The sequence below is a fragment of the Prunus persica genome, chromosome G3 (genome assembly GCF_000346465.2).
Source record: "Prunus persica cultivar Lovell chromosome G3, Prunus_persica_NCBIv2, whole genome shotgun sequence".
Classification (NCBI taxonomy): Eukaryota; Viridiplantae; Streptophyta; class Magnoliopsida; order Rosales; family Rosaceae; genus Prunus; species Prunus persica.
This window is the reverse complement of record NC_034011.1, coordinates 18074860-18098247: the sequence shown is the minus strand read 5'-3', so window position 1 is coordinate 18098247 and position 23388 is coordinate 18074860. Positions and strand designations below refer to the sequence as shown.

Genomic DNA, 23388 nt, shown 5'->3' with positions numbered 1-23388 from the left:
GGGGGGGGGGGGGGGGAAGGGAGAGAGAGAGTTTGTGATGGTGATGGGGAAAATGATGTGAAGAGAAGATAGGAGGGGTTGTTGTGCTGCTGAGAGTTTTTTTTTTTTTTTCGTAGATACTTTTATTTGTTTTTAAACTATTTTAAATTTTTTAAATATTATTTCCAATTTATTATTAAGTTTTTTTATATTAACATTTAATGGCTCATTTTCAACTAATTTTTTATATCTCATGGCTTTTTTGGTCATTATATATACTCAAAGTGCTTATGTATAAAAGTTTACCAAACATTTTGATTACTTAAAACACTTTTTCAAATATAGTTTACCAAAGGTCTAACATATTTTGTTCACAGCTGATTATTCTTGCAACACAGCATAAGCAGTTTTTTTTTTTAAAAGCACAGCAATACCATACTAGCCATTAGTTTTTGGGAGGTAGGCGAACTCTGCTTCTAGCTGATAACAAAAAGCCTTTAACTCGTGACTCTCCACATTTGGCATGAGTTCTTTTGTGAGGAAAACCAGTAGATCAATTGAGAAATCTTGGAGCTCATGTTCAATTTTCATTCTTTATTCATTGATTTCTTATACAACAACACAGTCTAGGACGAATGGATGATATGACGATGCTTTGTGCTTTTATTCTCTTAGAAACCAACTTATTGTATTCGATGAAAATTTGAAAAGATGAGAAGGGATAAGCCTAGCGGATGCGGTGCTAGTTTTCTCTCTTGATTTTCTTTGATTGTAAATGACATCTTTAAATTATTCTTTGAAATTCTTTAAATTGATTCAAATAACTTGTTTTATTATGAGCTTTAGTCGTATATTAGTTTTCAAGATCAAACTATGAGAAATTTCAAAGCTTAATCAGTTTATGATATGATTATAAAAATCAAGATGAAGGGATGAAATATCGATAATTTCGGCAAAATAAAATTATTTTTTTTTTTGCATCAATATTTTAACATATATCCATCCATTTATCATCATCTTTTTGAAAATTTCATTGATTTTTTTGCGATATGAGTTTTCAAAAATGTCTTAAATTGTGATTATTAGGTAACGGATTTTGTATTTATAACATTCTTTTGAGCTGTTTCTAAAACTAGAAATTAAAATAAGTACTTATTATTTTATATTGTTAATCAAATACTTAGTTTCTTAAGATAATTTATTTCTTTCCTATTTAATCCATTTGGTGTTATTAATTATTTTATTATTCATCATAGTTGCTTCCATCACTCAATTTCCTTTCAAATTGTTGCTTAATTATTTAAATCTATATAATCATTTTCTTTATTTCCTATTTAATTCTTCCCTAGATAATTTTATTTATGTTGTTGGTTAATCTTCAACCTTCACTATTATTTTTTAAGCATGATAAAGTACCTAATTTTTATGACAAAATAAAATTGGTTTACATCATTAGTTATTTTTCAATTGATGATAAATATAAAAACGTCTACCATTTCTAGTGAAGAACGTGAAAAGTTTGAATCTCATAAGAATTCTATGTGATATTAATTTACTCATGTATCGTACCATACAATATATAAAGTTTAAAATATTATAGTAAAAAAATCTAAATAAATTATTAAGGTGTGTTTCATTTTCTTTCATTTAATTTCTATCGATATCGATACTTTTTCAATATTTCCATTAATATTTCTGTATTTTTGGACCACCGATATTTTTAAAACTCTTGATATTTAAGACCTTGATCAAAATTGAAATATACATTGAAAACTCCAAGCTCACGTTAACCAAAAACAAACAAATTCAAAATTGACCTTTTGATACAAGAAGATGGGTACACATACAGAAAACAGAATGAAACTATTAGTGAAAAAAGAGAGGATGTCACTAATAAACCCATTTAAGCATGATATAATATACAAAAGCCCTTATCAAGCCTATTTGGAGTGAAAATCCCACAACTAGTCACATGTTATTTTTTTAATTTGTTCTTATACAATTTTAACACACTAAAAACTAATTAGAAAATGACAAGTGACTAATTTTAAATTTTTCTCTTTAAATAGGCTCTATATGAGTTTTTGTATAATATGTCACATAAAATGAGTTTTTGAATACTGCTTAAATTACCGAGAATATTGTAATTTGGCTTTTAAAAAATAAAAAATAAAAAACCCTAAGGACCGCATCCGAAATGAGACTACTCGTAATCCACTAGCTCTGCTGTTTCTCTGCCACTAATACCCTTCTTCTTCTTCTTCTTCTTCTTCTTCTTCGTAGCTAAAGTCCTAGCAGGGTTTATGCTTATCATCATTCACTCACTGGAATTTTCGACCTCAAAAGAGTGTATCAAAACGATGATTCTCCAAACGACCTTCCCTGGCCACTCTCTCTGGTCGTCGTGCTCCGCTAACAGGCTCCGTCCTTTTCTCTTCTCCAAACGACGTCGTCGCAGTAGTCTCTCCTACTGGCATTTCAATCGTCTTAGGCCTAGGCTCTTCGCAGGTGATTATTCTCTTCTTCTTCCAAGTCTTTGTTTGGTTGCTGAGAAAACTCAGAAATAACTTCGCTTTCATGTGTCAATTGGAAAGTATTGAGAATTGAACTTAATAATCAAATAAGTGAACATTAACATATTTGAATTAATTAAAGTTTATTCATTCTAGTCGGGTTTATAAAATTGTCTATTTTATTTCACTTCCAATTTTTCAAAACCATTCTAGTCACAGTCACATTGTGATGAGGGTGGTGCATGCATTTATCATTTCTTGTTATGTTTCAGTTGCCGCCTCCGAGAATGGCGTGTTCACTTCTCCCGAGATTGCAAAGACCTTTGATTTTACTTCAGAAGAAGGGATATACAATTGGTACATTATTCTGGACAGAGCCCTTAACCATTATTATGTTGTCTGATACAATGCTATCGTTCTACTGTAAATTTTGATTTAGAGGCTTTGTTGAATGTTTTATGGACTGCTGCTTATCTGCTGTTGTATTGCTTCTTTGTTCGTAGTAATAAACTTATTTTGTTTCTTTGTTCGTAGTACTCCTTATTTCGTAAATTCCATTCATGTGAAAAATGATCTAAAAATTTGAAACTGAAGTTTTTTGTTGGTGGGATCAGAGATGAGTTTTCCCATTTGTTGAACTGGAGTGTTTTTGAGGAAAACTTTTACTTCTATTCAGTCATTATCTAATTTTGTTTCCGGAATAATATTTGGGTTGGAGTCCACATTTGTCATCTTTCTGGAAGTGATCAGATTACCAATCTTTCTTGAGGTGGTACTAGTGCGGTGCACCAGACATCTTTTTCTGAATCTTTCCATATTGAAGCTTCCCTAAACCAAGGCTTAAAGAAAAAGAAGTGTCCCCTAAAAACAAGGTCTCTTGTCTGCACTTTCAGTGGTTAGTTTTCAAGTTTTCTAGTGATGCTTCGAAGTGCATTATGCAGGGCTGGTCCTGAGACTTATGAAGGTTCAAAGTTTATGTCAATTATTTTTATTGTTTTTTCTTTTGAGTACTTCGGTGTATAAAACAAATGGCTAGTTTTCCAATCTACACTTTTAACTCCACATGCCCCTTAGTGATGTCATATCAGTGTGTACAAATCTCTCTGGCAGTGTAATCATGATTAGAGCATATTATTGAATGTTTGATTCCTATGAAAATCCACAGACCATATGTGTCCAGAGTATATGGGTCTCTTGTGGCTCAATTAAGAGAGAATCACCTTTTTCTTGGTAATTACCTTTTAGTATGTTCCGAGTTATAATTGGTTTAGATTATTGTTCCACACTAGAACTAAAGATTAAGTCCCTCGGTGATAAAAATTTCACTTTCATGCTGCATTGGCCTATACAAAATGGTATTTGCATCTGCACGTATTAAATGTATTGTTCGTGGTTCTTTTTAATAATTCCTGACGAAATACACATTCTAATCTCAACCAAAAAGAAAAAAAAATTGTATTGCTTCATGCGCGTGTTCTTAATTCTTGTTTTGCCTGCATTTTCACATGTCAGTTCGCAGATTTGATCAAGTAGTGCTTACTATCTATTTGTTATGTAAAATCATTGCATATTATTTATGAACTCATGTGATTGTTAGGTGGGAGTCTCAAGGGTATTTTAGGCCAAACCTTGACCGAGGAAGTGATCCTTTTGTGATTTCAATGCCGCCTCCAAATGTTACTGGTTCCCTGCACATGGGACACGCGATGTTTGTGACTCTTGAGGTTGTGAAAGGTGTTCTTATGCATTGGCATTTTATCATACTTAATTTTTTTTTTTTTTTTTTTTTTTTGTTGAAGCACATGTTAGTGTTTGTACCCAGGCCATACTTCCAGTTTCTAGGTACAGGTAAGTGTAAATTTCGATTGTCATGTGTGACACAAGATTGTGTTTGTTTTCTAATTGTACATACTGTTGTGAGGTTGTACTATAATAGTTGACTAAGCTGCTCTTGTTAAGAAATAGGAAAGATTTTGGGACATGTATATGTTTTGGAATTTCTAAATAGAGCTAAGCAAAGTTGAAAGATTGGAATTGAATTAGGAAGAAGTGAGGACTGGATGAGTAATGAGATTTTATACAGAATGATGAAAGCAAAGTTGATTGTCCTAGCTGGTGAATGCTTGAACTATGAAGTCAAGGACAGTTTTTTTGAGTTAGATTTGGGATCCTGGTCATGGAAAATCCTAGAATCAGGATAGACGGTCTTCAATATATTGAAACATTACTGTGAATGACAGGAAATCAGCCTTTGCTTTGCCAACAATAACACTCGTTCCCGCCCAAATATCAAGGCTTCCTATTTGTAGCCCCTCTCGACCATCAACCCTGCCTAGACATGGCATGTTATGTTTCCAGACTGTCACTTTGAAATGCTTGAACTACATCTTCAGAGTTTAGGGAGTTTACCTTTTATTTAATCAATTTGGATTGGAAACCAGTAGTATCTTAGAGATATATTTTTTCAAGTGAAATGTGGTAGAGATGTGTCTTAGTTTTAAGATTCTGGTTGCTGTATGTTAGGTGGATTTCTTGTTCCTCGATTTGTACATTCTGGTTTTTCTAATAAAATTTGGTTTCTTATAAATAAATAATTTTTTTTTCTTTTAATTTCAATAGTATCCCCAGCATCATTGAATGCAGTAACTTATGAGATTCAAATTGTAGGAACCCTACAATATAAGGATTTAAGCTGTAGTATTCTCACAATTTAAGAGATAAATTGTTGGAATCTCATAATTTAAGGGATTTAAATTGTTAACTTGTGGAAACGTAGACTCCAAAACATATGTTGGGTACAACTGGCTTTATGTTGATATATTGTTTGCCTATGATTTTTATACAGGTTGGTATTGACTTTTATGTAGGTTGACATTGGTTTAAATTTGTGGTACCTGCCATGAATTAATTGTACACTAAAGTTATGTTGATATACTAGTTTCCATTGATATTTATGTAACTGATGCAAAAACAAGCATAATGTTAAGTACACTTAAGTTATGTTTATACCTGTAGGCTTCGTGGGTTGGGCTTCATAAATAATTTAAATATCTTAAATGATGAGATTTCTTAAATTGTGGATTTCAAGCTCCCAAGTTACTGTAGTTAACGATGTTTGTGGTAATAATGTAATGTTGGATTTGGTCAAATGGTTCCAGGGACCTAATCTAACAAAAAAAATTACTGGACTTTTTCTGAGAAAATGTGGATGAACCCGGACCTAAACTGTAACTCAACTGCTGCTTATTTCATCTATTCATTTTTCATTAATTACTGTTGTAGGACATTATGGTTAGATACCATCGAATGAAGGGAAGACCCACACTTTGGCTTCCTGGGACTGATCATGCTGGTATAGCAACTCAGGTTTGTCTCTGTACCATAAGCCTATGTTTCCAGATAAGTGTTTCCACTGATTTCACATTTTTATTGCTATGCCTCGCACCATCTTCATTTCCAATTTTCAGTGTTCTACAACTGCTTTCATTATTACAACTTCCTTTATAATTCTTGAAGAGTTGAAACGGCTTTGATCTGATTCCTTTTTATTTTTTATTTTTTTGAGTTTATGATTGGGATTTGATTTTCTTAATGATAACTTTGTATGTCAATTTCTGATTCTATATTTGTTCATTGGCTTTGATTTTGTCTTACTTTGTACTTTTGGTATGACTTAGTACTAAAATTGTAACTTGCATATCTTAGTTTGAATTTTTTTTGGCTCATACTACCATTACTCTTTTCCTACCAGCTGGTTGTAGAAAAAATGCTTGCATCTGAAGGAATTAAAAGGGTTGAATTGGGTCGAGATGAGTTTGTGAATCGAGTTTGGGAGTGGAAAGAGAAGTATATATGCTTATCTATCTTACATTGTTTATCCTTTCTACCTTCTTCAATTATGAGTTGTATTGTCATTAACTTGTGCATGCTCATATTTTTTACATCATCAAAGAAAAATTGTTGTTTCCTTGTTGCAACACATTGAATTCTTTGTACTGGTTGTTATGCCCTTTATAAAGCAATTTTGGTTGAAAACCATATTTCAACCTGGACGTTTACGAGATGGCCCTAGTACACTGAATCACTGATAAATCGATACTTTCGTCTATGGCACATCTCCTGAACTTATTAGTTTTCTCTTGCGGTTTTATGCATCATCTCTTCTAAATATCTAGTTATTTATTTATTTTATTTATTTATTTTAAATATGACTTTTTGGAGAGTGGGCACATCATGAAAAATGCTGAAAGCAAGCTAGGATCGTATGGAAGTCTCATTTCACAAGTTAACATTAGGTGGGAAAAAAAAATGGCCCTTTTAAGAAAATATAAAGATATTAAGACACTCAATTTACAGTGTTTAGCAGGCTGCTATCATCACTTCCTTTATCATACCCTTTAGCCAAGTTCCCTAACATAGATTGTGTTTTCTTGAATGAAACGGAAATATCTGGATGCTAATGCATACTTTCTTTTGAAAGATTAAAACACTTTGTTTCGACTCTAAATTGTTTATGACTTCATTGACTGGCAGACAATCAGAAATAAATAGAAACACATTCTAGTTGTTTATGACCCTGATTATATTGATAGATAAAAGGAAAAATCTCGAAGGACTGAATTCAGGTAGGGCTGAAAACTGATGAGAATTAAGGGTAAATTAACATTTACTGGCAGACGGACCCACTAGACGAGAAGAAGATACTGGAAAATGCATTTTCTTGATGTAATTCAGAAATCCTATGGTAAACGCACCCCATGCTAGCCAATGCAAATACAAACTTCCATATTTGTTTGAGTGGTCTTTTATTGTATTTTCTCTTCTCTCTTCAGATTGTGGATTCCTCATCCACTCTTTGTGATTAGCTTTTCTACATTAATAAATTGCCGATTCTCTTCAAAATACCTCCCTCACAACCGAGCAATGTAGAAAAAGAATGATCACCTTACTCTTACTATTTATACATGCAGCATGAATCAATGATCATGATCATGATATTCTGCTTCTGAAAATTATTTACAGTCAAAGATTTTACCGAAAAGTACCTTAAATCAGTCATTCATGCAAAAGGCATGTCTGTTTTTGAAGAATTACCTTGAATCAAAATATTGTAGCAGTTATGATTCTGTTGTTCTGAATCCTCCCTCGTATATTCAAACATTTACAGAACCATATAGGAGTAGATTTTGCAATTTACTAATCTACTATACTACATATAATTTCCAGAAAAAAAGATGAACTGCTTTTATTTATGTTTAACTGAAAATTGTTATTTCCAATGATACTTGTTATTTCTTAACAGATTATTTATTTATTATATCAGGTATGGTGGAACCATTACAAATCAGATCAAAAGACTTGGCGCTTCTTGTGATTGGAATAGAGAGCATTTCACCCTTGATGAACAGCTAAGTCGTAAGGCATTTTTCTATCTGGTTGAACTCTAGTCAATCAAGAAAGTATGTATGAGATAGTTTATAACATTGTCATCGGGGTGGGGTGTATGCCATGCAGAACAAAGGATTTAATGATGCCTAGGGAAGTGTTTCAGAATTAGTCAAAGAGTCGGAAAAGTCTAGTTCCTATGAGTAGTAACTATGGGATAGGGTAATCAATGAATTATCTAGGGGAGTATGGAAACGTATGTTTGTTCATAGGGACCAATGTTTTAAAAGGCGAGGCGTAAGCCTTTCGAACATGAATTATGTATACTTTTTTTTTAAACAATATGAAAATTATAAAATTGTATAAGAAGTATTAGAAGCTGAGTTATCGTAGAGCCAACAATAGAAGAGATGGAAAGTGAGAAATAGAGGTCTTCATGAACTTAAACTACAGTGTTCTTTAAAATCTACGAGCCTTTAGTGAAATGGTGAGTTTTGTTTAAAGGGGAAAAAGGACAACTTGAACAGATGCCCTTGTTCGTCTTGAAAGCAAAAGTTAGGGCACGCAGGATTCATCTTTTTCGGGAGGTATTCTTCAGCTGCCATGGCGTCACTTCAGTTGCAAAGCTGTACGCCTTGCACTGCCTCGCGCTGGACGCATACACCTTCTGTGCCATCTGCTAAACCACTCTACCCCTTGCCGGTGCCTCGCCTTAACACACTGCCACAAGGCACACCTCAAAAATGCTTTTCAAAACCTTGCTAAAGACTAAGTAAAGGGGTAGTTAAACTTTAAAGGTTGCAAATGTTGTACTAAGCTAGTAAATATTTGTATTGTCTTTTTTATTATTTTCTCTGAAAAGATTGAAACTTTATATGAAAAGGAAAGGCTTATTCGGTCAAGGCTCATATCCTTCTACTCCTTGCAGGAGCTGTCATTGAGGCCTTTGTCAGACTTCATGAGAAAGGCTTAATCTATCAAGGTATAGCCCCGAGTTCCTCTTAAAGTTGTTCCATAATCCTAGCTCCTGAAAAGCTTTGTTGTGGCCTGGTCCTTTTTTAATGGAGTTTAGTAGGTGGGTTTGTTTTGCTACTGAATCCCTTAGTCTATAGTTTTTGTTATTATGCACTTTAGTTTGTGACAACTATTGTTATTATTTGAAGGCCTTCACTTTAAGTTATCATAATGTGTGGGGGATGGCTGGTTGTCTACCATAAGCTGCTATATATTTAGTTGAGTTTTGCTGTTAGATGATCCTTTTTCTTTAATTCTATGTGGGGTGACCATTTTAGGAAATATATGGTGACATCTTTGTACTGCAAATATACTACTAGCATAGTGTTGGATAGGTTTTTGTGTTTATGAAAATTTGAGAGGATTGCATTAATTGAGGATTTACATATTAATCCGAGACGAAACTGGTAAGTCAGAATTTCTGTTCAAATATTGTGTATTGAAGTCTTCAGTTATGAACTTATGAACAACTTGACAGTTTTTTCTTCTGAACAATAGGGTTTAGCAAAAGTAAAGATGTAAAGAACTAGCTTTCTTCTGTCTACAACAGTTATGCTGCTACAGTGACAGAATCAAGCATTTCTCTAGTAATAACAGTTAAAGTGATGTTCAGCTTATTTTTATACTTCTTGTTTTTTACTTGAAATTTTCCCTCTATGTTTTGAGTTGATTGTTGAGAGTCACCTGTAGCTTTATCATTGACAAGCAAGTGTGACTAGCAGCCAAGTAAAACTGATATATATTTTTTCCCTCTAGGGTCTTACATAGTGAACTGGTCTCCTAGTCTACAGACTGCTGTTTCTGACTTGGTAAGTTACTTCTGGTTTCATGTAGATGTTACTCTTTAATCTTGATACAGCTTATGCTTTAAAATGCAATATTTGACGTGGTTCTTTGATATTTTTGATCAGGAAGTAGAATATCATGAAGAATCTGGTACTCTCTATTATATTAAGTATCGTGTAGCTGGAGGCTCAAAGTAATTCCCAGCTTACCATTTCTGATCCCCTTATGAAATGTGTTCTTAATCTTTCAGTCTACTAGAATTTAGAAGCACATGCTTTCTCTTGTACTATTACTGTATGCTGATTCAAAATATTATGTACATATATGGTTGCTAGTGTTATAACTTATAAGGTAATCAGATCTTATGTTAATCTTCTCAACAAGTTTATCCCGCAACAGAAGAAAACTTATTGACACAATAACTGTGACTTCTCAGAGATCAAATCTTGCTAGTTTATTTTGTGATTTGACAACCAACTAATAAAAGAACGAAAAGATGATTGTGCTTTACAAGATTTTAGAAGATTTTTAGGAGCCCTTAATTCTTCTGATTTCTTTTATCAGTCCACTACTTATTTTGGTTTTGATAAACTCGGTTGACCACGATAACATGCTTTTTGTGTAAGTTCATATATTCTGCTGCTGTGTGTGGTGTGTGTCTATGAGTGATATTTTCTAATTTCAGAGGGTATATGATGCACTCTGATTGGTACCTTCCTGTACTCAGGTCTGACTATCTGACAATAGCAACAACACGCCCGGAGACTTTATTTGGTGATGTAGCTATTGCTGTGCATCCTGAGGTAGGTTAAATTTCTTTTTCTGGTATCCTGTAGGAGTTTAGTTATGGATCGACCAGGTGATGACAATTTTTTATGGTAAGTAATGCTTAAGCAATTTAGACAGGTGATAGGTTCACAACTTCAGACATCACTTTTGATTTTTGGGATCAACATCTATTTACCTAATCTTTTATATAAATTCCAAACCTAGGCTTTATTGTGAAGAGCTACATTAATGAATAGTGCTTAGTATTTAAATTCCAAACCAGTTTCCTCCTTCAACGTACCTTAAATCTAGTGAGTTATCCAATCCTAGGCACCAAATGAGCCCTCTATGTCGAAAGCAAGTGCAACCTACTCCAAATATGTGGCCCAAAAGGACAATGTTGGAACATATGTTTGGATGATTCACTTACTGCTTTGTTCGACTTACACCAATTATGAAAAGAAGAATAGGGCCTCCTCTATGGATCATTTTGGCTGTTATTCCCTTGAACAATGTTGGTCTCTATAATATTTGGCTATTTTCTTTTTCCATGCTTTGAAATAATGGAGTTTTCCTTATCCCATTTCATAGTTTTTCTTTCTTTTCTTTTTAGCCAAAGGACAGTAACTTGCATGTTTCTGAACTCCAATTGCTATCATAGCTGTTAGTCTGAATGAAATATTTTATTTTGATTTTGATTTATTCTTGGTAATATCCAATGTTTGATGACAATGTCATGCAGGATGATCGATATTCTAAATATATTAATAGAATGGCTATAGTTCCTTTGACATATGGCCGTCACGTCCCTATCATCTCTGACAAGGTAAAGTATCTTGGACTACTTTTCTATATCATCATTGTATTTGATGTTGTTATTTGATCGTTAGTATGATGCCAATTACTCCTGATGTGGGATCTCTGACTAGATATTGTGCTGTAATAGTATTGTCCAGGGACATTTAGAAGCAGAAAGTTAATATAGGAGTGAATTTATTAATGTAAGCCTCATTTCATTACATTAAGTAATAATTATGATAGAAAACGAGTGCAAGGTTAGAACTCAGGAAAAGTAGTGATGAATTTAAAGTTAATTTCTGAATCATGTCGAAGGTTCTACCCAGGTCATTCACCTGGTTTATGGATTATTTGTTTTTTTTTCTTCTTATTTGTGCCTGAATACTTCTTCACCTCCTCGTAGTTTCCCATATCAATTGCGTGCTCAATTTTTTTTTTTCTTGATACTGAACATTTTCAGTTTTTTCACTTGCTGTGAAGTTCAACTTGGCAGAATAAGCTTTCAATATTCTCCCTGCCAAGGAAAAAAAAACACGAGTAATTTTTGTGGTTATGTCCTTGCAGAACAATAAAGTGGTTGCAGTGAGTTTGTCTTTAATTAGAATCCTGTGCGCATGAAAAGTAAAAAGGAATAATGTTTTGATTAAAGGAGATGAAGATTGATTTCTACTCTTGCTATGTTTTTGCTTTATGCTCCGGGCAAGGTTTTGGGTTTGTAGCTTGCTGTACTCTAATTTTGTCTCACCCATGAACTGGAGTGTGAAGGGCCTTCATAATGCCTGCTGTGTAGGCACCACATATTGTTCTGCCCCATGTTATGTGCTTCAAATTAACATATCTCCCCTTGGGAAAATTCTATCTGATCTGCTAACTGAATTAAGGACTTTATGCAAATTACGCCATATTAAATTATACTGCAGACGGTGGGCCAATGGCCTGGAGTCCTGGACTATATTGCTTTACCTATTTTATAAGCCATCATCTGTAATCAGAAAAAGAAATAAAAAACATCCCCAGAAGATATATATTTGTTTTTGTTGATAATTGTACTTTGCTATTTGTTGAATCGTTACCCTTTAGCTAACTGCCTGCTTCTCATACAAGTCCAGGTAAATAACTTGATATGTGGAACATTAATTGTTTTTCATCTGGCAGCATGTTGATAAAGACTTTGGCACTGGTGTGTTGAAGATAAGCCCTGGACATGATCATAATGATTACAATCTTGCAAGAAAGCTTGGTCTTCCAATACTTAATGTCATGAACAAAGATGCAACTCTAAACAAGGTTGCCGGACTGTACTGGTAAATGCTGTTTCAGTTTTCTTAGATTGTTGAACTTGAATTCACTGGCGAAATTTTTTAATCTTATATCTTTATTTTGTAATGAAACCTATGATTCTGTTAGTGGCCTTGATCGGTTTGAGGCCCGCAAGAAAATTTGGGCAGATCTGGAGGAGACTGGTTTGGCTGTAAAGAAAGAACCACACACTTTACGAGTTCCCAGATCTCAGCGTGGTGGAGAAGTGAGTTGATTGTTTTTCACATTTGGTATTTCAACTTCCAAATTCTGAAAAGATTAATATGAATTCTCTATGAAGAATTTATTCTTAATAATATATACTTTTCCTTCTTTTGGATATCAGGTTATAGAACCACTAGTAAGCAAGCAGTGGTTTGTAACGATGGAGCCCTTAGCTGAGAAAGCCCTTCGTGCTGTTGAAAAAGGAGATTTGAAAATCATACCCGAAAGATTTGAAAAGGTATGCAGTATGTGACCTCATTTGTTACTGTAGAAAGAGAAAAGTTAGTCTGTGGGAGAGAGAAGATAGGTATGAATAGTGAGTTAATTTACTGAATTATCCTTAATTTTTAAATCTTATTATTAATCTTAAGGAACTTAAGGGCGACATAATTGACATTTTGTACTCTTCAGTTGAAAAATAGGGTTTTCTTAAATAACATATAGTTCAATTAAGCATGTGATGGAAGTCACTAGTTCTATGCTCGATGGGTCTGATATTCAACTCCCAGCACGAGTACAGATATATGTGATGTGCCATGTGCTGGTTTGTTTCACACCTCTAATTCTTTGTATTGCATCACGAATTGAGTACTTTATGGCATTAATGCAATGAGTGTTCAACCACATTAACTTGTAATTGGTAGTGGCTTATCCAGAAAGATTTGCTAGATTGTTTTACTCACACCTGTGCCTTCTTTAAAATAACAGATCTATAATCACTGGCTATCAAATATTAAGGATTGGTGCATAAGCAGACAACTGTGGTGGGGACATCGAATACCAGTTTGGTACATTGTGGGTAAAGACTGTGAAGAAGAATATATTGTTGCAAGGAGTGAGGATGAAGCTCTTCGGAAAGCTCAAAAGAACTATGGAAGAGATACAAAAATATATCAGGATCCGGATGTTCTTGACACATGGTTTTCAAGGTCTGTTGTTCACAAGATTGCCCCTTATTGAAATGTATTTTCTAGAAACTATGAATGGTCCCACTTTATTCTTTTACTATTATGAAAACTGTTGAATTTTTCAGTAGGTCCTGAAAAAATTATCATGTTGTGTACTATGTAGAATATAAAAAGATTTTAGGACTAGATTTTAGGGCTGCCCCAAGTGGTGAGTGGAGGTAGGAAAAAGTCAGGACTAATGGAGTTATAAGTTCGACCTGATCTTATTAGCGAAGACAACAACTGAATATTTCAAATTTACCCATTAGAATGCTTATACTCTATGCTCAATGAAATTAAGTTCATGTATGTGTTGATGGCAGTGGCACACACTATTTTCATCCATTTTGTCATATCTCATGAATTTTACATGTTTAATCGATGCATTATTAATTGGTTTAGCATTTCCTAATGTTTCATACAAATTTTCTTGCTTTGAAATGAAAGTCCATTTATTTCCATAAATCCGAATTGCCAATATTTTCATGGAGACTGACATTTTCATCCTTGGTAAGGACTTTACTATTTTCTGTTTATATCATATACCTTAAACTTTGAGGACTCCAGCCAACACTTCCAGGATTTGAGATTTAATGTGCCCTATTTAGATGCTATGTAATTTGACTAAATAAATCTTTTCCTTTTCACAGTGCACTGTGGCCTTTCAGTACTCTTGGGTGGCCAGATGAGTCAATCAAGGATTTTAAGCGGTTTTATCCTACTACAATGCTTGAAACAGGGTATGTGCATCCCTTGCTAGTATTTTCTTGCCATCTTTTCTCGTTTTCTCATCTATTGCTGCAACTTTATCATAATTTGGTCAAATAAGTAGTCTAGTGTATCTCTCTCTCTCTCTCTCTCTCTCAACTCCAGTATATCAGGCCTTCTACAGAACCCAACTTTGCCTGCCTCTCGGCCTTCAAATACCTCTCCTTCTGTACCTAGCTTCTTGACCGCTACTTCCTCAGCTGGTCTAACACTAGCTTTCCCACAGTTCTCTCACCTGCCCTTCCTTTGCCTGCCAAGTTTAACCATCTTCTGCCCTCGATGATGTGGTGGCTGGATGATGAGGTCTCTCCCATTTGTACGCTGTTATGCTGTTAAATGAGAGAATTCAGGACTGATATGATGTTGTGGAGGTTGAACAAGATGGGATTGTTTGCCACAAAGTCTTTTTCTATGGCATTCTCAGGGTGTGAGCAATGGGTTTTTTCCTTGCATTGCAGTTTGGTGTGCTAATCCATCTCCTAGGAAAAAATTGACAAATATTCTCTCTGATTACCAATGAAATAATGAATGAAATAATTTACACCGCCACGATTAGCCTTCTTAGGCGCAGAATAGGAGTTCAATCTGTTTTTGAGGAACCATTTGGTAATGGAACTGCTTTTGGGGGCTGCAAGTTATGGTTTTCAGGATCATGATTTATATTTTTATTAGTAATAAGATAGTGTCCATGTCACCTTTTATTTTATTTTCTTTTTGGTAATATTATAATTAGTTTAATAACACCTTTTATTTTCAGTGGTAGATTTATTATGGTTAGGTTATTGCAAAAGTTTGGAAGGTTTGTTAACTTTATTATTACCATTAAACTTGCTTACTTGAAAAGTTGTTGAAGTTGATATTGTTGCTTGCATGTTTGAACAGGCATGACATACTGTTCTTTTGGGTTGCGAGGATGGTCATGATGGGAATTGAGTTTACAGGGACAGTTCCATTTAAATATGTTTATCTGCATGGTCTCATCCGGGATTCACAAGTGAGTAGAAATTGCATGATAAATACTACTACTTCAATGTTGATATTGTATTTAATTTTGTCCTTTTAACTAGTCATTGTTTCTTGAGTGTAGAATTATTTATTCCCATATTCTCCCTTGCGTCCCTACTGTGAGGATCCTCCAAATTCTTTATTGATGAAGTTCCTAATTATATTTGAATGCCATTAATTTATTGGTTACATTATTTTCGCGATATGTTGGGTTTTCCCCTTTGGATTGCGGATTTTCTTTTACTCTTCTATGTTCCAGATTGTCTCTGACCAAATTTCTGAGAAGACACTAATTGGTTTTCACAATTCGTGCAAGATTGATTCTTAAATAATCAGTGTTTATGCAAAATGGTGTTTTGCAAGTGGTGTACCAACCTATAAACCACTGTTTCTTGCATTCTTTAATGGAATAGGAGTTGTGGAATTTTTTTATTTATTCTTGCAATGTCTTGGCATGTCTACATGAAGTTTGTTTAAAAGAGTAATCAATTAATTTGGAGCGCTGTTCTCCTTGTGTGATCTGGTGCTCATTTATGGAAAGACTTTATCAGACTGTTAATGATTGAAGCATTACTTGTTTGATATTTAGGCTAATATGTGAAGATTACTTTCCATGTGGATGACTAGTTTTAGTGTCGTATGAGCTTTTATTTTTGTACTTTGTTTTACTTGTTACTTACATTTGTATACTATTCGTGTAAATTGGTTACACAAATAGTATACAACAAAAAAGAACGTGGATGGTGAAACGTTTCTTTGTTGCAACCTTGTTTGTTCCTTCTTGTTTACAGCATTAATTCTCTAATGCATTTGTAGTATACTCTTATGTTAATTTTGATATTCTGATGTATTAAACAATTTGTGTAATTATTATTTCAGGGTCGAAAGATGTCTAAAACATTGGGGAATGTCATAGATCCTTTAGATACAATCAAGGAATATGGCACAGATGCTTTAAGATTTACAATTGCTCTAGGGACTGCTGGTCAGGTTTGTTTTGTTCTGACTTCACTTATGCGTCAATTCTGCATGTCACTTATACAGACATTGTTGTATTTTACTTCATTTGCTAACCAGAAATATACGTATGCAGTCTTCCACTTTTGCATGTTAATGGTTCTTAGCTTGTACCAATTGCCTTTCTGGCTGATTTGGTATTCTTTTCTTTCAGGACCTTAATTTATCCACTGAGAGGTTGACGTCAAATAAGGCCTTCACCAACAAACTGTGGAATGCTGGAAAGTTTGTATTGCAGAATTTACCCAGTCAAAATGATGCATCAGCTTGGGAAAATATACTCTCTTATAAGGTTTGTTTTGTTCTCTCAATTTGTACTGTTATTGTGAAAATTATTCGCTAAAGCTTTGCTTGTGGAAAATTGTACTTTTGGTTTTGTGAATGATGGTATTGGTATGTCTGCATGTATCAGTCCTTCACTTGTGAATTACTTTTCAATTAACCACAGAGAATGATGGCATATGTCTTCATTTGTGAATGTCTCTGCCTGCTTGTGTTTTACTGAACAAAAGTGAAAAAAGCAAATGCTTGAAATACTGCAGCCTTAATGAGCAATTCTTGTTAGCTTTCCTTTCTGTATTCTTGCATTAGCTAAAAGCTTTCCTTACACCCTAGTAGCTTAAAAACAATTTCTTGAAACTGCTCCTGCTTAGAAAGAGATAAATTACAACTTCAGCCTTAGTGGATGCACTAGAATATGCTGAGGGCATGCTCAATTCTTTGTTTTTCACGGTGAAACTTTTTTTTCTTTCTTTTTATCATTTCCTACATGGATTAAGGAATGGATGGGAGAGGCTAAATGAAAACAGAACTCAATCTCAAGTCATACCAGAAAACTTAAATTGCATACTTTTGCCTGCTTAGCAATGGATGTTTACTCTCTTTTTAAGGATTCACCAGAAAATGCGCCAGCTGTGATTAGTTTCTTGTTATGGTAAAAGGTTCTTGTATCACAAAATTAGCCCCAATCTCATATATGTATCGGTATAGTTATAATTTCCTCTTTAAAGATTCACAAGAGCTTAACTTGACCTGATATCTCTGAAGTTAGCTCCAATCTCATTATGTATTACAAACTTGTCTGCAAATAATTTGAACAGTGGCACATCATGTCTGAATGTGTCTGAATGAATTTACCGAATTCTCAATTACCAAAGCAAATGGGTAGAAGCGTATTGTTGGTGTTTGATGCAACTATTTTATAATTGAAAATTCATGAAATGTTTGACCAAAAAAAAAAAAAAATCATGAAATGATTTCTGAACACTGCTTATCTTCCAAATTGTTTAGAAGTTACCTCACTTGCTGCCCTCATAATCTTTCTTTAAGTCATTATATCTTTTCACTTTTCTAACTCTCTGGATCTTTCTATAAAATGTGTTAAATACGCCTATAGCACACTGGCTGGTTGTCTCATGGAATGGGAACTAAATAGATTTTCCGTACACATGTCTTAGTCACTCAATCTCTCCATGTTCCATGAGATGGGAAATTATTGCAATTACCTGGTGCTATATCAGATCATGGCCCATCATTGTATCTTGTATTTCTCTATTAAATATTGGAAATTTTGATCTTATTCTACTTTAGCCGTCATTACACTAATATTATAGAATGATAATCATTACTTGCATTGCTTCTTAAATCAAGACATGCTCTTTCAGTTTGACAAAGTGGAGCTCTTGGATAAGCTACCTTTACCAGAATGTTGGGTGGTAAGATAATTGTCATGTTAAGTTTTTGAATTGCCTGTTGATTTTACTTCTTTGTTTAATCACTCACTTTTCTTCCTTTTTCAGATCTCAAAACTTCATTTGCTTATTGACACAGTCACCGCAAGCTATGACAAATTTTTCTTTGGAGATGTAGGAAGAGAGACATATGAATTTTTTTGGGGTGATTTTGCTGATTGGTAAGTTTGCAATTTTTATTCAAATATTTTCCATCAGATAATAATCAAAAGCTTTATATTATGTTCCTACATAGAAAATGAAAACTGTCGGAATACAATGCCAAAGGCATTTATTGAGAATATTACACAATGTTTTGGGACTATCCGCCCAATTCCAATTGGTTTTAGGTACTTGGTTGGATTCTACTTTAACATGATATTCATGGAAAATCCATGTGTCAGGTCCAATTCCTGCTTGTGCTTCACATCTCCCACCACATGTGAGGGGGTTTGTTGATAATATAGTATCCCATATCAGGAATTCTAAGCGTTGCATGACAATATACAATATTGATTGGATATGGTGAACTGGTTTTGTGTTGGATACTACTTTGACAACATTCATTGGATATGGTGAACGACTACCTTGTGTTTCTGCTTGTGGATCACTTGTCCTGTTAGACAAAGATGTTGGGTTTCGCTTTATTCTAATGAAGTCTTGGTATCTTGTCCAAAAAAAAATTGCTATTAGTTTTTATATATTCCTTTATGTAAGAGTAATCCAATCTCTTATATGTCTTAAAGGATTTTGAACCTCCCCAAAGAAAACTTTGAATCATAAAAGACCCAATTTATGTTTGTGGTCAGTCTTTTCTGAAAGTGTGCCTTTATTGGTTACTGTGGCTGACAACAATGCAGATTGGTTTTATGGTTAGGAATTTTTCTGGCATGTTGATTTTGTGCCAAGAAAATCTCTACTAGATCAGTTAACCAGCTGGGCCTAACTTTGTATGCCAACTTATAACGTTTCTATGTCTGGTATGATTTATGAGGATGATAATTACAGGATATTCTTACCAAAAGTTTATATTAAAAAATCCAAAAAAGGGAGAAATTATGTGCTGGGATTTGTTTGGATCTTTATATTTGTTTCAAGAAGTTCAAACTCTTAATATTTGTGGCAGCAAGGGATGTGGAGGTGGGTCTTTCGTGGGATGAGTTCATTTTTCGGGTTCCCTTTGGGCTTTGGTTCTTAAGAGTTTAACTATCAGTCTATTTTATGATTGGAGTAGTTGTCTGCTGTCATGTCATATTATGAGGTCTAGCTCTTTTTTGCGTAGCCTAGCTAGACTAGTGGACAACTTGTCCCCTGTAGTGTACTGTTCTATTTTATCATTGGAAGTGTGATTCTTATTAAACAAAGAAAGGAAAAAAGAATTTTAGCCCTTTTTTTTATCTTTTTGTTAATACCTTCTGCTAACTCAAATGTACTGATGTTCCTGTTTGCCAACTGTTAATTTCTTTCACTTATGTAGGTATATTGAAGCCAGTAAAGCTCGTCTTTACCACTCCGGTGGTGATTCAGTTGCTTCTGTCACACAGGCAGTTCTGTTGTATGTTTTTGAAAACATACTTAAATTGCTACACCCCTTCATGCCATTTGTGACTGAGGAGCTCTGGCAGGTAAATTGATTTACTGTATTCAACACTTGTGTGGAACTCAACTTCTCTACCTAAAAGGTCCTTGTTGGTTTCTTTAGGCTCATTTGTTAAATGGAAAAAAAATATATCGTCATTTTGTTTCTCCATGAACCATGTAAAGATTTTTACCGGGAAGGAATGGAGATAATTGTCTTAGGTTATTCTTCTCCTTAAGATTACGTACAAGGAAAATTGCCTAGGAAGAATTCGTAATTACATGCAGAATAATATAGTATAGAGAATAATCATATATGTATACCTAATATGTAGGATTCTTGGTGTCTCTGAAGTCCTCAGAAATTCATTTCTCAGGATTCTTTTTCCGTTTCTCATTTATTAAAACTGGTTGTTGTGAATTGGAATAGATTTAGGTTTTCGGAAGATGTTTGGTTTGCAGAGTTCTCATTTCTATCTTATTTCTCGGCTTATATGTCATATCCTTGAACCACTATGATGTCATCTCTTCCATAAGATCTCATTCTCCTTCTAGGATCTCTCTTGGGATTTTACAATTTAGAAGGGATTTGAATGACTTAGAGCTCGAAGCTTTATCATATTTGCTGTCTCAAATAAATTATGGTTCTTTGAATCAGAGCCAGTGCGGCAATATATCTTGGTCCATTCTTTGGGTAATTTTTCGTGAAAATGGTTGATACATAATCCATTGGACCTCACATTTAAGCCAATTAAGATGATCGGAAGGCTGGTGTTCCCACTAAGTTGCAAGTTTTTAATATTTCATGGGAAGTTAAATAGCTGTTAATTTCTACGAAGAAAGTCCCTTGAATGCTTATCTCCACATTGGTCTGTTCTGTGCTAAATAGAGGGGGAAAGTGGATCACGTCTTTAACATTGCCTGTTCACAAGACAAATTTAGGCATGGTTATGTTTTTATTCATGTGGATAGATTCTCTTTTAGCTTCTTTTTGCGACAATAGTTAACTCTTAAGTGTAGGCTTTCAATTTAGATTTCTCTGTTTTCACCTCCATTGTACTGTTATCTATAATGTTTGTCTATTTTCCATTATAAAATGAATGGTTGATTTAATATAGGCACTCCCATATCGAAAAGCAGCTCTTATAATATCGCCATGGCCACTGACTTCACTTCCAAGGAAGAGCAACTCGATTAAGAAGTTTGAAAATTTACAGGCTCTGGTGAGTAAATCTTTCTTCCTGGTTCTCCTTTATTGGCTCCACATCCAAGTCTAGCTGGCACTTTTAGATCTCTTGTATCTTTTCCTTGTAGTCATTCAACGTGGATAATTAAATCACTAAAGTTTGCTTCTTTGTATTTCTTAGACTAGAGCCATCCGGAATGCTCGAGCAGAATATTCTGTTGAGCCTGTAAAGCGTATATCAGCCTCAATAGTTGCTAATGAAGAAGTCACTGAGTACATAGTGGTATGTATCCATTTCTCCAGCCATGATTTTGCATAAGATTAAAATGTAAGAGCTGATGAGGTGCTTTTCAAGTTTGTTCCTGTATTATTTTGCACTTTTGTGAGAACGAAATGAATAAACTCAGGGTGTAACGAATTGGTGCATCATTACTCGAACCTTCAGTAAGTATAGAGCCAGGTTAGTTTGAGTTCACTGATGCCAGCATCAGAAATCATATCATAATGCTGTCCATGCCCCCACTAGACTACTATGGGCCAGGTCATGGCCCTGCTGGAGCAAAAAGAGTCAGGCTTGGGTTTAAGTTGTTAAGCATTAAGTTTTGCATATAATCTTGGAGAGTTCGTGTGTCTGAAGTCTCATCAGCAACAAAAGGAAAGGCATGCGGATGAGATCGGATTTCAATTTTTACAGGGAAACCCTTAGTTTAGAGAAAGAGAAATCGAGATGACTAGTTGTTCTGTCTTTTCTTTTGATAAGTTTATTAATTCAATTCATATATGTTTTTCTTGTATATTCCGTGCATACTTGCTGTCGCAGGGTCATGTCCAACAATTTTAACTTGGGTTGACTCAACTATTTATCCAATTATTTGGTTTGAACATAATTATCATTAGCACTAGCTAACTTAAATATTCTATTTTGATGCAGAAAGAAAAGGAGGTTTTAGCACTTCTCTCCAGGCTAGATTTGCAAAACATCCATTTTACAGATTCTCCTCCAGGCACGTTTCTTTATGGATTATTTTCCATTTGGCCAAGGGACAGAAATATTCATGTTTATTTTCATTTATCAATCGCTTTTTCTATGATCTGATGTTGAGCCATATATTTTGGTGGATGTCATGTATTTTACTTCAGGGAATGCGGATCAATCCGTCCACGTTGTAGCTGGTGAAGGACTAGAGGCATATCTCCCTCTTGCTGATATGATTGACATTACTGCTGAAATCCAACGCCTATATAAGAGACTTTCCAAGATGCAGACAGAATATGATGGACTTAAAGCTCGGCTCAGTTCTCCTAAGGTATGAATTCTGTTTACTAATGTTTAAGCACTTGGGTTTGGTATGCAGGGGGTAGTACTTTACATTTCAATTTCTCTAAGTATCCATTCAGCTAAACGATTGGATTTAGATTTGATAATAGGGGTAATTAGTTAAAAATTAACAAAATTTAAATAAAACCTAAAGCATTAGGTAAGATGTATTTGGAATAACTAGATACGAAAAGCTACCTATACAATGGTTCTCTTAAGAGGATAACGGTAACTTATGGAAAAATGCAGACTTCAATTCTGGCTGTTCGATACATCCATCATCTGATAGTTTTGTTAGTTTTATAATCAAAAAGTTAAAAGTGGGTTGGAGTTGGCATCTTAGTTAAATTTTTTGCTTCAAATGTTGAAAAAAGAAACACTAAAATTGAGTTGTGATCTTTCTTGTTATGATGCATGCATGTACTGTTGAGTCCTTTTTTTCTTTTTCGTAGTACCTTGGCATGCACATATCTCATGTACCTCTCACGATATCGTCTTTGCTCATGCAGTTTGTAGAGAAAGCTCCAGAGGATATTGTCCGTGGAGTCCAAGAAAAGGCAGCAGAAACAGAAGAGAAGATTACTCTCACCAAAAACCGTTTAGCCTTACTCAAATCAACGGTTGTGGTTACATAATCAGACCATTTGTGATCCCATGCTCCATTTTGATTGGATATATCCGATGATCCATATGGGATTTGCATCTTCTGCAGTGTACAGTACTGAGGTTGGCCAACACTATTTTTACAGCAATTTATGACCATCTAAAGGATCAATGTGCAGTAAACTTGGCTTCAAATAAACAAGTCTGGAGATAGCACTTTTTTCTCTTGTAGAACCGAAGCGTCCAATAGATGCTTGGCCATTAATTTTTTTCCCTTGTAAATTTTGTATGCTACTCAGGTTGTTTGTAATATGCCATTTTTCTTACAATGTAGGTTAATATAGTTGAGGCTCTAGCCATTTTTGTCCCCTTCACAACTTAAACCAGAGATTGGAGGTGATTCTTCCCAAATTTCAGTTGTGAAAATAATCTAAAAACTTGAGATGATAAATGTGCACCTAGAGTTCAA

The 23388-nt window shown here is 34.4% G+C and overlaps 1 protein-coding gene across 5 annotated transcripts; it reads left to right on the top strand.

Moving 5' to 3' along the window:
• Positions 1913-23356, top strand: LOC18782419 (valine--tRNA ligase, chloroplastic/mitochondrial 2). 5 transcript variants are annotated; one of them, XM_020559643.1, is made up of 27 exons: positions 1913-2487; positions 2765-2849; positions 4090-4216; positions 5775-5858; positions 6244-6338; positions 7816-7907; positions 8806-8859; positions 9648-9700; positions 9803-9870; positions 10405-10480; positions 11188-11271; positions 12399-12547; positions 12651-12768; positions 12889-13005; positions 13476-13696; positions 14365-14454; positions 15365-15476; positions 16367-16477; positions 16659-16796; positions 18169-18219; positions 18304-18416; positions 19712-19859; positions 20931-21035; positions 21180-21281; positions 21930-22002; positions 22139-22305; positions 22826-23356. In XM_020559643.1, exons 1-27 carry the CDS (start codon positions 2283-2285, stop codon positions 22949-22951), a joined length of 2964 nt encoding a protein of 987 aa, XP_020415232.1. In that variant the 5' UTR covers positions 1913-2282; the 3' UTR covers positions 22952-23356. The 5 variants fall into 5 exon arrangements, with proteins under 5 accessions (XP_020415232.1, XP_020415234.1, XP_020415233.1 ...); XM_020559645.1 differs by lacking the exons at positions 1913-2487; positions 4090-4216 and having other exon boundaries at positions 2831-2849; XM_020559644.1 differs by lacking the exons at positions 1913-2487; positions 2765-2849 and having other exon boundaries at positions 4191-4226.